At 35.1% G+C, this 18,360-nt stretch overlaps 4 protein-coding genes and 1 long non-coding RNA gene across 5 annotated transcripts; 4 read left to right on the plus strand and 1 right to left on the minus strand.

Annotated features, from left to right (window-relative positions):
* Positions 1–20: 20 nt before the first annotated feature.
* Positions 21–4,102, minus strand: LOC141399544 (uncharacterized). The gene is made up of 7 exons (XM_073978518.1): positions 3,455–4,102; positions 3,248–3,388; positions 2,997–3,187; positions 1,103–1,150; positions 500–788; positions 226–439; positions 21–163 (listed from the first exon to the last, which is right to left on the minus strand). The coding sequence occupies exons 1-7, from the start codon at positions 3,949–3,951 to the stop codon at positions 44–46; spliced, it is 1,500 nt and encodes a 499-aa protein (XP_073834619.1). The 5' UTR covers positions 3,952–4,102; the 3' UTR covers positions 21–43.
* Positions 4,103–8,028: 3,926 nt separating this feature from the next.
* LOC141399549 (uncharacterized) lies at positions 8,029–10,125 on the plus strand. The gene is made up of 2 exons (XM_073978525.1): positions 8,029–9,338; positions 10,096–10,125. The coding sequence occupies exons 1-2, from the start codon at positions 8,272–8,274 to the stop codon at positions 10,103–10,105; spliced, it is 1,077 nt and encodes a 358-aa protein (XP_073834626.1). The 5' UTR covers positions 8,029–8,271; the 3' UTR covers positions 10,106–10,125.
* Positions 10,126–10,700: 575 nt separating this feature from the next.
* LOC141398146 (uncharacterized) lies at positions 10,701–12,044 on the plus strand. The gene has a single exon (XM_073975378.1). The coding sequence runs from the start codon at positions 10,701–10,703 to the stop codon at positions 12,042–12,044; it is 1,344 nt and encodes a 447-aa protein (XP_073831479.1).
* Positions 12,045–13,781: 1,737 nt separating this feature from the next.
* Positions 13,782–14,453, plus strand: LOC141398147 (uncharacterized). The gene has a single exon (XM_073975379.1). The coding sequence runs from the start codon at positions 13,782–13,784 to the stop codon at positions 14,451–14,453; it is 672 nt and encodes a 223-aa protein (XP_073831480.1).
* Positions 14,454–15,531: 1,078 nt separating this feature from the next.
* LOC141399553 (uncharacterized) lies at positions 15,532–18,162 on the plus strand. The gene is made up of 3 exons (XR_012411866.1): positions 15,532–16,439; positions 16,507–16,740; positions 16,814–18,162. It is a non-coding gene; the product is annotated as an uncharacterized lncRNA (long non-coding RNA).
* Positions 18,163–18,360: the final 198 nt, after the last annotated feature.

Genomic DNA, 18,360 nt, shown 5'->3' on the forward strand with positions numbered 1-18,360 from the left:
TGATTTAAACCATAAATAAATTTTAAGAATATGTAGTGGCTGTCTATTCTAATACTTTTGTGTAATTCCTCAATTCTCTCTTAAGACCATAATTAGCTCTAAGATTATTTATTTCAGCTGCTCGGGCCTCCAGATTTTTTCTGCGTGTTTCTTCGTCCTCGTCCTATAAAAATACAGAAAATTTTGTTAGTGTAAATGAAGTAGATAAGTACAAGTTATTGCTACCTTATGTTCGATAATGTGCTCGCGCAAGTCCCTGACCCGGGGCAAACGTATTGGACATAATTCACATTGATGGACATTAACACCAACGTGGGTTTTCATATGAGTCACACAACTGCCACTTTGGGAAAACTTACGATCGCAATAATAACATGAATATGGTTGTTCACCTGTATGTGTACGCTTGTGACATTTTAGCTTTGATGCATTTGTGAAGCTACGAAAAATTGTGAAAAAATTATTTAGAAATACTAATTAAACAAAAATTTGTACATACCTCAGATCACAATCTTCACATGGATATGGTTTTTCACCCGTATGGTATAATTTATGATGTCTCAACAGTGTAGCTCTATAGAATGAAGCACCACATGTTTCGCATACGTGAGCTCTTACTTTATTGTGTATCTTCATATGACAATAAAGTCCAGAATGACAAACAAATTTCTTTGGACAGATTGGACAAGATATCTTTTTCTCACCCCTATGCAGTACCATATGCGCTAGCAAATTGCGTGAAGCTTTAAAACCTTTGCCACACTCTGAGCACAGAAAAGGTCTATCGACTGTTTAAAAAAATTAGTTAATTTCAATCAGCCATGTTATAGAATTGGTCAGAAAATGTCGATATGTACATACGTTGTATGAGTGGTTGATTATGGATAGCAACCCAACTACGTTTGCGTTGCCAACAGCAAATTAAGCAATAGAATTTTCTAGTTCCGCATTAGAATTTATACTTTTTTTAAATTAAATTAATAGCTCAAGTCTCAAAACACTGATATTGATTGAATATGACAAAAATTCCGTCATTTTAACATTTTAATTGCATGATTTTCTCTTCTATCCATAATCGACCCATTTAAAACATCTAAATTACCTTTATGTTTGAGTAGATGATTTTTGTATTGGCGACTTTTGGTGTATACTACAAACAAACAAAAGAGAGAACAAAATGTGAGTCAAAAGTAATCTATGCATATTAATTGCCCTGTTCCCGTACTTTATAAAGTGGTAAAAGTCGTAAAAGTTTTAAAAGTCGTAAACGATTTTCATACAGTGTCCCACAAATGTCTTCGTACCCCTGGTAATAAAATATTTATTAGTGATAATCAGTAGCTTGGGAAAAAGTTTTGCAAAATATTTAACTGTATTTCTCCTTCTTATACATTTCTTCCATGTTACTTGAAAGAACTGGCGAATTTTGTTAACTAATTCAAATGTTATTCACGAAATACTAAAAAATGTGCCCTTATTGATCCCACAAAAGTCTTCGTACTTTTCGGAACTTCTTTGATTTTATTCAAATTGCCTCAAATTTCCACGGTTTCTGTTAAAAGTCAATAAGGAGGAGAGGTTCGGATACTTTTCTGGTCTGTTGCGCGGAATATGTAGTAAGATTTGTGAACAAAATTCGAAACAAATGGGACATGTTTGTCGTACTTTAATGATCAAGTTAATCTTCAAAGATAAATATTTCGTTCAGTGAGTTAATTCCGCTAATCGCAAATAAGTATATTCAAAGAAATCTCCGATTTGCCGCCTTCAAAAATGAAGTTTCACTTGAAAGAAGGCCAAAATTTTATGTAATTTGACTTAAGGTTACTAAAGATATGATCATAACTTGCATATGACAACTAAAGATCTGTTTATTTTTGTGTCGAATATAAGGTAAGACCTCTAGAAATGACACTGCAATATTATGATTGATGTAACTGTACAAAAGGCGGCCATAAATGCAGTTCGAAAATATTGAACAAATACTAACCCTCCTTTTGTAAATTATGTGAAAAGCAAATAACGCCTAGACCTTGTACGTGAATGAAAAAATGCGACTTTCACATTTAGTAGGGATTTCATATACTTCCTTAAAGTTAAGTACTGAATTTGGGGTTTATTTGGTGGATCGAAGGTGTGAAAATAACAACAAAACCTGATTACCTTAAAATAAGAAATTTAGTCGATAGGCATATATTAATTTTGTTGTGATTTTGAGCCATACCGCACTTTGTGGTGTTTACTAATTGGAATAAATAGATGCATTCACCTGAAATCTATGATAAATTTACATTATTGAGATAAATTTATATTCCCGTTCAGAAAAATTGGGATGCCTTAAGACATAACGTCATATATAAAGGGCATAATTAAGGTGTATTACCTATAGTATCAGGTTAAATCAGAGGTATATTGTTTCAAAACGCTAGACAAAGGATAATAGTGTAAACTCCGTCCAATTTTAAGGAGTTTAGTTGCGAAAAGTGTCTATATTCACTATAAGATTTAAATTTCTCTATCAAGCTATAAATACGCCAATATAAGGTTACTCTACGCTGAAGACGCAATGAAAACCCCTCGAAATATTGAGTCTGGAAGAAACACGTCGAAACAGAAAGCAATGGCATCACTTTTAACAGATTTTAGTGTCCATTTTGATAAATTCTGTAAGGGGTACGAAGACTTTTGTGGTGTCGAAATATCAACCTTTTTCGGTTTTGGCGTAATAAATCCGTTATGGTTCATCAAAATACACTCTTCTTTCGAAACTTTAATAAAGGTCTGCTGCAGCAAACAGCCCAACATTGTTAATATTTACATCTTTCTTTTATCATCGTGTTCTCAAATCGATTAAGGAAAATCTTGTAGGGGTACGAAGACATTTGTGGCACACTGTATAAATTTTGTGTACGGGAACGCAAAATTTGTAAAAGTGGTAAAAATTGTAAAAACTTTTTAGTTCTGGAACAGAGCTAATGTTCATAAGCGATACTTACCTTGTCCACACGTTTCACATACATAGTCCCTTTTCTTTCTTCCAGGTTTTTTCTTTTGTTTGGGTTCAGTCAGTTTGGATTTATTTTTTGGATTTTTATTTTGAACAACATCTAATTCATTTTGCTTATTGTCAGTATCTTTCGATTTGGAACCATCGACTGTGGTGATTGTTTGCAATAAGTTATCACTTCTGAAATGAAATTTTTCTTATGCTTTTAAATAAATACTGTCAGAATTAAAAAAAATTTACCTTATATCATTGTTACTGTTGCCACCTTCCTCATGTGTGTCTTTTAAGTCATTTACCTCATCATTTTTATCTATTGGAGCATCTACCTTCGCTTCCGAAATGTCGTTGTTATCATAACTATTTTCCATTAAATCATCAATACTAAAATAAACAATTTTTGTTATAAATTAAATTTAACAATATTTAGCTATGTATGTACCTATGTACCTAATATCCAAGTCATTGCTGATCTCATCATTTGTCCGTTCTATACCTGTTCTTTGCTCGGTATTATTTTCCCCATTGTTTACATTCAGTTTATTGTCCCCTTGAAAAGTTGATTCTTGTTCCTCGTTTATTGGAAATTCGCCAACGTTAGTTTGTACTTCATCATCCGACGATGAAGTGTCGGATTTATCAATAATGTTTTCACTCCATTTGAGTAATTTATAATTGGCTTGTTTGTATGATTCCAAAAACATGTACATTTTTCGCAATCGTTTAATACATGTAATACACACCATTTTTGGTAAATGATCTTGGAAGCTGATTTTAATTTGTGGTTCTATTGTTCTTAATACTTTAACTACAGTTGGAAATTCAGGACTTTCACTTAGCCGCTCAAAAATGTTCATTGATTCGTCAACGATGATTTCTTTAGCACATGTTCTACACAAGTTTTGTATGGAATGTATGGGAAATGCAGTTGAGTTTTTCTTCTCCATGTCTTCCCTTTGGATAAAATTAAAAATATAAATATAATCTTGTTAAAAAAATCTCAACTGTTTATTATTTGAAAATGTATTCACTACAGTCGTGTAGTTCCGGAACGAACGAGTTCCAAGGAACTATTCCGGATAATGAACTATTGGAACTATATCCGGCTATTGCATTTATATAGTTCATATAGTTCCAGTCGTGCATATAATTCCTTGCATTTGTATAATTTATTTTCTTCATTCAATTCCACACTCACTTCGATCTTTCACGTTCGGTTTCTTAATCATTCAGATGCGGCCACATTGTTAAATAATCGTAAATCACATCATCGTTACATCGCTTCAATTTATTAATTTTTATGTCAATTCATCCTCCAAAAGATGAAAACAAAGAAAAGATTGGTTAAACTACTTCACTCTCGGAACTATTTCATACGAAACTTTTCCATTATTTTGGCGTTCATAGATCGAGATACCTACTAAAGTAATTTTATGAAATTACTGTATTGGGGAACTCTGCCTAAGAACTCCAAAATAATAGGAAAGTTTCAGCGTGTTGCTTTACTCTTATGTTACACGGTAAAACTTTCATATGAAACTTTCCCATTATTTTGGCATTCATAGATCGAGTTCCATACAAAAGTAATTTTATGAAATTACTGTAATAATATGTGTGTTCGTTTACTCAAAACTTGTACAAATTGTTACTGGATGTTGTTCGTTTACCCTACATTACAATGCAAAAGAACTATGTCGATTTCAAGAAGTTACTGGACTTGTACAAATTTGTACAAATTGTTGAGTAAACGAACACACCTAATGTAATTATTAGAGAAAAATTCATTGAACTTTATCGCTCTCGGAACTATTTGGAACTATATTAAGGATCTAGTTCCTTTTGGAAAAAGGAACTAGAAAGATCGATCAGCTCCGGAATGATATCATTCACGTATGAAGCTGTATCATGATGAAATTAATGTTTACATTCGGGATCGTTTCGTGATTTCGAAGGCGTTTCGTGATTTCGCGCGGAATCAAGCAAAATTTATCATGATTTCGCATACAAAAATGAAATCATCTCATTTCGTGATACAACCCTGTTTTTGCTTAAAAAAGTACCAAAAGTTTCAACACTTTGCACGTATCACAATAAACAAGGTAGATGGTCAATTGCTGCAACAAAAAATTTTATTATCAAATGGTCTGTTCCTTTACTTTTGAAAATTGTAAAACTGGCAAAAGTAGCAAAAGTTGTAATCTACTTCCATATGAATTGTGTGGTGCCTGAAGTAAAGAAACGCTTTTCGAGTAAAAAGTTGTAAAAATTGAAGATTCTTGCACGTAAAGGAACAGGGCTAAAATGTGTAAACAATGTGAAAAAAATATTAATATACTTCATGGTACAAATACACAGGTAGCCGCATCGGCAATTGTTGGTAACATAAGATGTCAAAATTTGACATCAATTCAATGCAATTGACACATTATGTTACCATCAGCTGGCTTGATAATGCTACCTGTATTATTGTACCATGATATACTTTGTTACCATGGTAGAATAAGAAAAGGTAGCAGCAATGCACAGCTGACTGAACTGGGTTGTAACGTTATGCTTTGTTTACATTTACGAAATCCACTCGATTTCAACTGTCAATTCCATTGCTTAAACGTCAAATGAAATCCAATGGATTTCAGATGAGTTTTCATTTGACGTATACACAAAGGAATTGACAGTTGAAATCAAGTGGATTTCGTAAATGTAAACAAAGCATTAGTGTCAAATTTCATATGACATTTTATACATTTAAGCTGTGTTCCAGAACTAAAAAGTTTTTAAAATTTTTACGACTTTTACACATTTTACGCGAAAAAGCGTTCCCGTACACAAAAAAGTTGTAAAATGTTCACTTCTCTTTAAACAAAAATGGCGCTGAATGACGCTCTCTTTAAAAACTTTTTACACGACAGATTTGGGCGAGTAAAAAAATAGTAACATGGTTGCCGGCGTCTGATTGGCTGATACGCCGACTTTGACATTTGTTCCAGTTTTTTTGACGTATTTTCCATTTTTCCGTTCCCGAACAATTTCAAAAAACATTTGTGTAAGAACAAATTGTTTGCAGTTCTCTCTTTTACGAGTTTTACCATTAAAAAGTACAGGAACGAAGCTTTATTTTTATTTCGATGTACATTAGGGACATATATTTTTTGAGAAAAAAAAATATATATCATTCGGAAAAAACCATATCCCAGAAAGACTTCTTCATATCAATGATATGTAACCTCCTCCAAGTTCGAACGATAAGCCGCGCAGTAAATCACCGCTTGTAGAGGCGATACAACGTTTGTTAATATGTGAGGTACTTTGTTAAAATTTAAAAAAATAAAGCCCTAATAAACATGTTCTTCTTTGATTTCTAAAACAAAACATTGAAACAGCTTCTCCTTTTTCTATGAATTTCCAGCGACCCCAAACTTTTCTGCAAGAATTCTACTTTCTGCGATAATTTATGCATTTAGTGGAATGATGTGGAAACATAAAAATTAAAAATGTAACGAATTTTCATTCATGTTTTCCAAAATATTCAACCAAATGTAAAAAATGATTAGTTTTTTAAATTCCAATAATTTATAGACATATCCTTGTTTTGTTTACAAATGCAACTGGCAGTAACGTTACAAACAAAAACAAATTCCTTTGTGGTTGTTGTTCGAGTTGTATTTGTTGTAGTATTTACTTTACCTTATATTTGTTCTACCATGCTTTGTTACAATGATATTTTCCATTGTGTTCCCGTACTTTTTTTTAACGGTAATGTTAGAAAAAAAAATGCTTTCCCATACAAATTTCTTAAAAATACGGGAACGGAAAAATGGCGGAAATTGCAATAACTCCATAAATGTCAAAATCAACGTATCAGCTATCATATTCAGGTGGAAATAAACATGAGAAGAGGGTGTTTGTTATTCAGCGCTATTTTCGTTTAAAGAGAAGTGCAAGTCTTGCTAGATTTCGGAGTACGGGAACGCATTTGTAGCACTAAACGGGAAAACTACTGCAAGTATTAATATTTCGCAGCTTCTGAACACAACTTTTATCTATAAAAAATTATTATTATGTCTCAACGATAAAATATTTTTTTTATTTGTAAGTATAAGACACAATTAATACGATATATAGATAATTTTACGATAATTTTCGAAATAAAGCAGTAAAGTTCTATATTGTCGTATTTTTTGATTGCTAATTCAATTTACAACAACTTGTTTTGAAAATTCATCTTCGATCAGCTGCGCTATGCATCCGCCTTGATTATTGTGATTTGTTTGAAATCATAAAAAAAATAAGTGTAAACACCAGGGTGTATTTCAGGATTTCGTGAAATCCAGTGGATTTTAGAGCGCAAGTGTAAACTTGGCATAAGTTAATGTAGGTTTAAGTTAAATCGTCTTGTCCGTAGTTAGTCCCAATTTACATTAGGCGAGTTTACTTGCGGCAATTGTCAGTTTGATGGAGAGAGAGGTGAGGTATATGGTAACCCTTTGCCTCTCAACACCCTCTCTCACCCACAAACTGACAATTGCCGCAAGTAAACTCGCCTAATGTAAATTGGGACTTAGTTTAAGGCCATTGTTACCGCCGCCACTGTCTTCTTTACATTTTATTTATTTATGTAAAAATATTCCACATATTTACTTTGATCATAATTCGTTGCACTCATAATTTGCCACTTGTTTATTTCTATTCCTTCGTTGCCCTTTTCACTCACTGCACTTATGTATATGTATGTATGTACTAGTAATGGGTCATTGTTGTTGCCCAATAACGGCAGTGTCTAGTTTAGAAAAACAAATAACTTCAAAAGGGCAACGAAGGGACTTGTTAAATCAGTTCTAAAATACGCGTTGAACAAATTGTTTTTAAAGTGCCTTAGCCTTTCAATATTTTTAATAAACATTTTATACGAATTAATTTCAAAGTGTTTAATTTGGAAGAGGGCAACTATTAAAAGTTGTTTAATAACGCGCTGAACTCAACATTCTTTAATAACAATTTAAGTAAAACAATTTAGAGTTTTAATAAAACATAATAAAAATAATTTCGAAGGCTCGTTATAATTACCGCGGTTTCGGCAATAAATTTACAGAAAGTGTACAAGAGCATTTGTGTCACAAAAGAATAAATTTAAAAGCCGTGAATAACATCAAAGAACCGTGGAAAGAGTGTCACACATAAGAAAAGGAATTATTTTCTGAAAAATAAAAAAAAATATTTTCTCAATAAAATAACAATAATTTTATATCGTGTTTCAACAATTTGACGACATGTCAGAAACCGATTTTAATTGCAACAAATGCGATTTAAAAGACACCGATCGTATGGTGCAATGCGATTCTTGTGACAAGTGGTTCCATTTCGAGTGTGTTAAAGTGGATAGCAACATTGAAAATGTAAGCTGGAGTTGTTCGTGCTGTGGTGACCAATCTGTGGCCCAAAGTAACGAGTGTGATGGATCGGAGCATATGCCAGCCGTAAATAATACCGCTGATTTCACCGCCGGGAGGCAGGCTTCATCATCACCAGCCAATATGGCGCAACCTGGCACATCACAAAAACAACAACAAAAAGAAATGGATCCCGTTCTTGGAAAAGGTGCATATAAAAAGGCACATAATCCAAGTACAAGTAAACATGGCTCCAGTACAGTGTCTTCAGTACCAACAACTATGTCTCAAACGACAGTTATGCCACTGACAAAAACAACATCGACATATTCAAACAGTGTTAATAAAAATTTTCATAAAGACCGCCATTTTGAGAATTTCGGTAATTCTGACGTGGTTCCAAGCAACATGTCTCAGACTCAATTGCAGCTGCAGATGTTGGAAGAGGAGAAAGAATTACAAAGGCAATATTTGGAGAAGAAATATAAAATTCTGTCCCAAGGCAACGTAAGCCAGCCATCGTGTTCCTTTTCTCAGACGTTTACAACATTTCAACCAACAGCAGCTCAAATTGCAGCCAGACAAGTGATACCAAAGGATTTGCCGAATTTTGATGGAAACCCAGAGGATTGGCCGTTGTTCATCAGTAATTTCAAAAATAGTACCGAGATTGCGGGTTACACTGATGGTGAAAATTTAATGCGTTTGCAGTCGTGTCTCCGTGGTCGTGCTAAAGAGTTGGTGAAAAGTAAATTGTTAATTCCTTCGATGGTGGGTGAAATTATCCAGACGTTGGAAATGTGTTTCGGTCGTCCTGAGCATATTTTAGATGGCATGATCGATAAAGCCATGAAGATTCCACCATTGAAGGACAGACTGGATAGCATAATTGAATATGCTTTAACAATTAAAAATATTTGTTCTACAATGGAAGCGTGCGATATGAAGTAGAGTTGTATAGTTCATGAACGAACTAGTTCAATTGAACGATTCATTGAAAAGAGCGTATGAACTAGATCAGTCGATATAGTTCATTATAATTCAATAGTTCACTGAACTATAATCAGTCGGTGACCGTACGTACGATCAACAAACGATTCACAATCTAGTTCAACATGTCGTTCACAAATAAATAAAGTGACGGCGTCGTCTATGTTAACGGATGCCTTCGTAATGTGATCAGTTTGTTTATGTTTTGGATCAAGGTACATGGAATAGCTGTCCGAAAATGAAGATATCTACAAAAACATACGAGACATAACATATTACAATATGTCGAATCCATTACCTATTGAATCTGCCTTTTTGGATAGAAAAAAGGGAAAAACAAAAAGAAACACAAACAAAGCTTTTTTGCAATGACAATTTCTACACACACACAACATACGATCTTTGCCAGACACCTTAATGAATGATGTTTTTCAAAAATTAATTAATCTTTCTTTAAGAATGCAATAAAACTATGCAAATGTAATATTTTTGTTATGGAGTAGTTAAATTATATTAGTCTTTTCTTTGTTTGTATTTGGTGTATGTATGCGTTTTCATCAGACGACCGATTAAGAGCCGGTGAACGATTTTGATCCGAATGATTGAACTGGACAGTGAACTATGAACTAGATTACTGACCTAGTTCAGTTTGAAAAGCTGAGCTATTGAACTAGATCTTTCAAATGAACTAGATTGCACAACTCTAATATGAAGGCTCATTTAAATAATCCGATGTTAGTGAAGACATTAGTGGACAAATTGCCGAATAACCACAAATTAAGTTGGGCTATGCATCAAAAGGATTCTAATGTTCCTATAGTGAAAGTGTTTAGTGATTGGATTTACAACATAGCCGCTGCTGCCAGCCAATAACAAGCAAGAAAGGAGCATCAGTTAATACACATCAGGATAGTGGCCCAAGGAAACCAATTTGTTTTTCGTGCAAAAGTGAAGCTCATAAAATCCAGAGTTGGGGTGAGTTTCAATCCCTAAATTTGGAAGCTAAATGGAAGATTGTGAAAGAAAACAAATTGTGTCGCCAGTGCCTAAATTCACATCGCAGAAAGTGTTTTTCCAATAAATTGTGTGAAATCGGTGGTTGTAAAGCAAAGCATCATCCATTGTTACATAATCATCAATCCTCATTGAATGCGAGTGCTAATAATTTCGTGCCAACCGAACAAAGCCGAAGTGTAAATTCGCATCGTGACAGTGATAAAGAGAAGACATGTTTTAGAATTTTGCCGATTCGAGTTTTTTATGATGGTGGTTCAGTGACAACGTTTGCTTTTTTGGATGAAGGTTCTTCTGTGAGCCTTATGGAGAAAGAATTCTTTAATAAGCTTGGAATTAAGGGCAAGAAGGAACCTCTGGAATTACGTTGGACTGGAAACACAACTCGTTCTGAAGATGACTCGGTGAAAATTAATATTGAAGTGTCTGGTGTCAAAGGTGATTCTCGTTTTATGCTGCACGATGTGAGAACAGTGAAGAATCTTGAACTGCCCAAGCAAACATTAAAATTTGAAGATGTTGTGAAATATAATCCACATTTAAAAGGATTGCCAGTCGAGTCATATGTCAACGCAAAGCCAACGATTTTAATTGGAGTTAATAATTGGCGAGTGGCTGTCCCAATGAAAATTCGTGAAGGTGGTTATAATCAGTTTATTGCAACGAAGACTCGACTTGGATGGACTCTTCAAGGTAGTGGCAAGGATGTTGGTGAAATAGCTTCGCTGAATATACACACTTGTGAATGTGAACGTCGTTATCAAATCTTACATGATGAAGTAAAAGAATATTTTTCTCTGGATGTGTCGCAACCTAAAAGTATACTGTCGATCGGGAATCAAAGAGCCATGCAGATTTTGGAAAACAACTGCGTAAAGAAAAATCAACAATTTGAAGTGAGTCTACTGTGGAAAGATAATGATCCTCAATTACCTGATAGCTACAATGTCGCAGTTCATCGACTAAAGTGTCTCATGAGGAAGTTTAAGAAAAATACTGAATTAAAGCAGACTATGCAGATGGAAATCGAAAAGCTTATCTCAAAAGGATACGCAAGAAAAGTTTTGGACTCCGAAATTAATAATTATCCTGGTCGCACCTGGTATCTTCCAATTTTTGTGGCTCTTAATCCGAATAAGCCTGGAAAAGTTCGTCTAGTTTGGGATGCAGCAGCCAAATCCAATAATAAATCACTCAACGATTATTTGCTATGTGGTCCTGATTTGCTTACGTCACTCTTCAATGTTTTAATCGAATTCCGAGTTGGTCAAGTTGCAGTCTGTGGTGATATTGCTGAGATGTTTCATAGAATCAACGTCAAAGATGAAGACATGCATGCTCAACGATTTTTGTGGTTCGAAAATGGTGACGTAGACAAAATCAGTGTTTATGTGATGAAGGCGTTAACTTTTGGAATTAGCTGTGCTCCATGTATTGCTCATTTTGTGCGCAACAAGAACGCAGACGACTTTCGTGAAAATTATCCCAGAGCAGTTAAGGCGGTTGAGTCGTATCACTACATGGATGATTTTATCGACAGCGTACACAGTGAAGAAGAAGCCCTAGAGTTAGCATTACAAGTTAAAATGATACATGCTGCTGGTGGCTTCCACATGAGAAATTGGGTGTCGAATTCAAAATTGGTGTAGGAAAAATTAGGCAATGGAGAGCTGACAAAGAATACGTTTGGAGCCGTCGAAAAAATTCTTGGTATGTATTGGGAATCCAACAATGATGTGTTTCAGTATAATTGCAGATTTTCACGGCTCTCGAGAAACGTATTCGAGTCGCATGTGGTCCCTACGAAGAGGGAGGTTCTTCAAGTCCTGATGTCCATATTTGATCCGCTTGGATTCATCTCCCATTACACGATTGGGTTGAAAATACTTCTACAACAGATTTGGCGATCGGCAATTAAATGGGACGATGAATTAAATGACGAGCTATATAATAACTGGTCTTCATGGTTGTCCAATTTGAAGGTGATCTCGCAAGTACAAATTCCGAGATGTTACTCCAAGCTGTTGAAGTTCACACAGGAAGTTCAAATTCATACTTTTGTTGACGCTGGAGAAGACGGATACGCAGCGTTGTGCTACTTTCGCATTAAGTATCTCGAAGAAGTCAATATCAGTCTTGTAGCAGCAAAATCCAAAGTGGCTCCCCTCAAACCAGTTTCTATTCCCAGATTGGAACTTCAAGCAGCCCTAACTGGTGTGCGTCTGTCAGACAAAATAGTAAAAGCAACGAGACTTCAATGTACAGAAAGTTTCTTCTGGTCGGACTCAAAAACTGTACTGAGTTGGTTGTCCATGGATCCGAAGAATTTTAAGCCGTTCGTAATGTACAGAGTTGGGGAAATCCTGGAGTCTACAAATATTACCCAGTGGAATTGGGTGCCTTCAAAATTGAATCCAGCTGATTTTGCGACGAAAGTTGGGTCCTGTAATGACGATTTGTGGTCCCATGGTCCTAAGTTCCTTGAAGAAGATGAGAGTTCTTGGCCGAAAAATCCCGTATTAGGAGAAACAAAAGAAGAGGTGCGTAATTGTCTGTTGCATATTTCGATATTACATACGTTCACCATAAATGTTGAGTATTTTTCATGCTGGAGACGACTTTATAAAGCGCTGTCGCTATTTCTACTTTATATGGAGAAGTTAAAGTCTGTGGTCCGCAGCTGCAAATTACCAGAAAATGTGAATTTCGAATGTGTCCAGAAAGCCAAACTTGTTTTGTACAAGTATGCCCAAAAAAGCGGGTTTCCTGACGAAATATGGTGCCTCAAGAATAACAAGCCGATAGAAAAAGGCAGCAAATTGAAGCAAATGAACATCTATTTAGACGAAAATGAAGTTCTACGTGTCTCAGGAAGAGCTGAAATGTTAAGTTGCAACAATGCAATAATTTTACCCAACAGTCACTACATAACATTTCTGGTGGTTCAATTCTACCATCAAAAATTTCATCATTGTTTGCATGAAGCAGTGATGTCAAATATTAAATCCGAATTCTACATCCCCAGATTGAGAGCACTTTATAAGAGTGTACGAAGAAAGTGTCAACAATGCAAGAATTTAGCAGCAGTACCATGTCCACCTCAGATGGCAGCGTTACCGTCAGCCCGAGTATCTAGTTTTGAACGTCCATTTACTTACGTCGGAATTGATTTCTTTGGCCCATTATATGTCACAGTCGGCAGGCACAAAGAAAAGAGATGGGGTGTTCTGTTTACATGTTTAACGGTACGTGCTATTCACATCGAAGTGGCTCATAGTCTTGACACCAGCTCCTGCATAATGTGCATTCAAAATTTCATAAGTCGTCGTGGCTCTCCCAGAGAAATTTTTACCGACAACGGAACAAATTTTAAGTCTGTTGAAAGAATGCTCCAAGAGGAAAGACAGCATTTAGAGTTCATGAAGTTGTGTTCCAAATATGATTTTATCAAGTGGCGATTCAACCCTCTAGCTGCCCCGCATATGGGCGGTGCATGGGAACGTTTAATACGTTCAGTTAAATCCATCCTGTACTCAATGTGTCCAGCCTTCAAATTCAACGATGAGATCCTACGATGTGCCCTATATGAAGTTGAGTTTATCATCAATTCTCGCCCGTTAACATTTGTGGCCCTGGATACTGTTGAAGATGACGCACTGACACCTAATCATTTGTTATTGGGATCAGCATCGGGACAAAAACCTCTTTGCGAATACAACTATGATCTGCGACAACGATGGCATCAAACCCAACAATTTGCAAATAACTTCTGGAGAAGATGGGTACGTGAATATGGACCGATGTTGGTACGAAGAAGCAAGTGGTTCGAAAAAGTTCCACCACCAACTGTCGGAGATGTCGTAATTATAGTCGACGATACACTACCTCGCAACAAGTGGCCCAAAGGTATTGTAACTGAGTTATTTGCAGCAAAAGATGGTCAAGTTCGAAGCGTCAAAGTCAGAACGAGTTCCAGCGAGTACGAGAGGCCAGTAACCAAAATAGCAGTCCTAGACGTCGGTATTGAGAAGGATGAAAGTAAGCTCACGAGGCCCTAGTTTGCTTACGAAGGGGGGAATGTTACCGCCGCCACTGTCTTCTTTACATTTTATTTATTTATGTAAAAATATTCCACATATTTACTTTGATCATAATTCGTTGCACTCATAATTTGCCACTTGTTTATTTCTATTCCTTCGTTGCCCTTTTCACTCACTGCACTTATGTATATGTATGTATGTACTAGTAATGGGTCATTGTTGTTGCCCAATAACGGCAGTGTCTAGTTTAGAAAAACAAATAACTTCAAAAGGGCAACGAAGGGACTTGTTAAATCAGTTCTAAAATACGCGTTGAACAAATTGTTTTTAAAGTGCCTTAGCCTTTCAATATTTTTAATAAACATTTTATACGAATTAATTTCAAAGTGTTTAATTTGGAAGAGGGCAACTATTAAAAGTTGTTTAATAACGCGCTGAACTCAACAGCCATGTTTATATTATAGCCTTTTGCAGGGTTAACCTTCTTACTGAGGATTTATTTGACGTATACGCAAATCCGGTAAATCCGGTTGTATATAAACGTACTATAAGCGTTTACATTGAATATTGTGAGGATTAGTAATGCCCAGGTTGTTCTAAAAAATATCGTGAGTATAGTAGTACGTTTACATATAACCGGATTTAACAAACCCACTGGGTTTTAAATGTCAATTCCATTGCTTACATGTCAAACAAATCCTCATAAAGAAGGTTAACCCGGCAAAAAGCTCTAGTGTGTACGGAGTTTAGGGTTACCTTTGAAGGCTGCTAGATTTTTGGTTATGAAAATATTTGTGGGGACAATTATAAAATGCCCCAAAATCTTGCTAAGCGAGCTCATTTAGTTAGGGCTTTTATGTTTGTAATCTCGTACCTCGATTGGCAATTTTTCTAGTGGTAAAAAGGGGTAAAATAAGTCAGTGACTCACCTTAAATTAATTGAGCGGGTATTGGTAATCCCAAACTGGAGTATGTGTTATGCTTGGTTTACATTTACGAAATCCACTTGATTTCAACTGTCAATTCCTTTGCGTATACGTCAAATGAAAACACATCTGAAATCCATTGGATTTCATTTGACGTTTAAGCAATGGAATTGACAGTTGGAATCGAGTGGATTTCGTAAATGTAAACCTACTATTAGATTTAAGTGAAATCATGATTGTGTCAATTAATAATTTTTATATTTAATAGTTTAACCCCCATTATTATAAGTCTCCTTTTGTTATAGTTTGGATTTACCGAATAGATTTATAGCGTTTCGGTTAACTTAAAGTTAAAAGTGATGATTGAATTTCAAGGAGGAGCTTCTTGGCATTAACTTTCAATGTTAAAATCATATTTGAAATGCCTCCAAATTGGTTTATTTTGGATTTTCAAATCCATCAGATAGTAAAAGAACACATATAATAATCGCCCTAAATTGAATATGTCTCGCTAATGGCCCCGGCACATACGGTACGTTGTGCGTTGCGTCACGCGTAAGTAAGTAAGTAAGTAATATTTATTTGAGTCTTCTTCTTTTCAGTAAATGTACATAGTAAACGAATGGCAAACAAGTTTTACTTAGAACTATTGTCGTCTTGTTCTAATATACAGTAAATACGTAAAGATATGCTACACGCGAGAAATATTAGTGTATAACGTACAAGAGAATTGGTACAATATGATAAGAGAGAATGAGGCTCGCTCCTGGCCTCAGCTGTTACGAACAGAGCGTATACGTCTGTAGCAAAATAAATAAAAAACAAAAACAAACATTAAAAACTAAATAACAAAGATGTCTGTTGAATACAATGTCTAACAGATGTGACAGAAGTCATTATTTTAATTTGACATTTTTTATAGTAAAATATAATTATTATCACAGATTATCGATAGCTCAAAAAAGCTTATTATAAAAAATAAAATTAACATTGAAAATTTACATGTATTTAACACAGATATTAGTAGCATTTTATGCCAATCGATTGCTCAATGAGCTTATTATTTATGAAAAAAGAGGTAAGTGTAGTTGTTACTTTTAACGACCGAATAAACTAATAAATGAATTATCCTCTGTGACTTCCAGGAGTGGATTTTACATAAAACTGAGACAAGTTGTAACCATCTGTAACGTCTGATATTTCGTTTAGGACCCCTACAGATGACAGATAGGAAGAGTCTGTCCAGGAAATATTCTTATCAGCTTCATAAATTTCTTTCATCAAGGAGTTTTCGTGCGAGGCCAGTTTGTCGATGAATATTTTTTGATGGACCATGGCATATTCACAAAGGGGAACAATGCGGGATGCATTGTATATATGTGTGTTGGAGTATCTTTTACATTCATTAATGTAGTTCTTGTTGATGCATTTTCGCAATATTTTTCTTTCCAGGATCTCCAATTCTTTGGCCACTATTGGGGAAATAGAGAACCAGATCGGGAATCCATATAGCAGAACGGGCCTTATTGCTACCTTGTAAAGAAGGAGCTTGGTTTTTTCTGGTAAGTGTTTGCTGTTTAGAATAAACGCAAGCCTGGCTAATATACCCTTTGTTTTTTGCATGTTGGCTCGCGCGTGTGAGTTAAATTTCATGAGGTTGTTGAATTGGATGCCGAGGTATTTCAATGTTGTTTTGAAGGGTATCTCCACTCCTTCTAAAGATAGTTCTAGCAGTTTGCTCTCCGGAACTACGTGCCTTGGACATTTTCCTGAAGCGTTGCGTATGCAGATTGCAACTGATTTGGCGGCATTAATTTGTATACCCCACTTCTTGTAATAATCGTTCACAATTAGAAGGTGATCTTTTGCGTCACTTAACGCTAAAAATGGTGATACATTATGTGCGTAGATCAAACAATCATCGGCATATAAGATAGCTTGTGAATCCTGTATAATATGAGGAAAATCATGAAGAAACAAATTAAAGAGAAATGGTGCCAAAATGCTGCCTTGTGGGACACCACTTTCTACTGAACCCAATGGTGATGATGCCTCATTAATACGGACCGAAAACGAACGTAATGTGAAAAAACTATTCATTATTTTCACAAGATATGGATCTATACCAATTTCAATTAATTTATACAGGATTCCCATGTGGCATACAGAGTCGAATGCTTTCTGGATATCTAAGGATATCGCAACAGTGCATTTTTGGTTCCTTAAGTTCGAAGTAATATCGCTATGAAACTTGAGCAGAGCATGTTGAGTTGAATGGCCAGGTTTAAATCCAAATTGGAAGTTAGAAATTGGATCAATTATTAATTCATTCTCAATTTTTTCCTTCAGAACCGACTCAAAGATTTTTTCTATGTTGGATAACAAAGAAATCGGGCGAAAATCATCCACGTATGCACTATTTGATTTTTTTTTAATCGGTATGATTTTCGCACATTTCCATTGCAATGGAAAATAGCCGTTGTTGATGCAATTATTAAATAAGCAGGCCAAAAGTTTTATTGTTGCCTCTGGAAATTTTTTAATCATATAGTTTGATATTCCGTCAGGGCCGCTAGACTTTTTTGAATTAATATTAGAAATAATGCTCTTTATCTTTTCAGAGCCAGTGAAATGATGGGTGTCTGGATTGTTCAAAGCAGAGAAACCATTATCAAAGGAGTAAATGCGTGATGAAGTGGCGTCAATACAAGATGTAACTCTAGAATTGAGATCATGGACTGGATTTAATGGCAATTTTTCTTGAAATATTGAGCAATAAAATGATTGGAACTGGTTTGCAATTTCAGTACTGTTTGTAATAATGTCATTACCATTTTGGAGCTTCTGGCAAAAAGAAGATTTGGACTTCCCCGTAAATTGTGAAATTTTTTTAAATGCTGACGGGCCAGGTTTAATTTTTTTCAGTTTATTGTTGAAAGCATGAGCAGATTCTATTTCTATTAGCTCTTTTATGATAGTTTTTAGTAGTTGTACTTGTT

Source organism: Musca autumnalis, unplaced genomic scaffold (genome assembly GCF_047663935.1).
Source record: "Musca autumnalis isolate F117 unplaced genomic scaffold, ASM4766393v1 scaffold_3, whole genome shotgun sequence".
NCBI lineage: Eukaryota > Metazoa > Arthropoda > Insecta > Diptera > Muscidae > Musca > Musca autumnalis.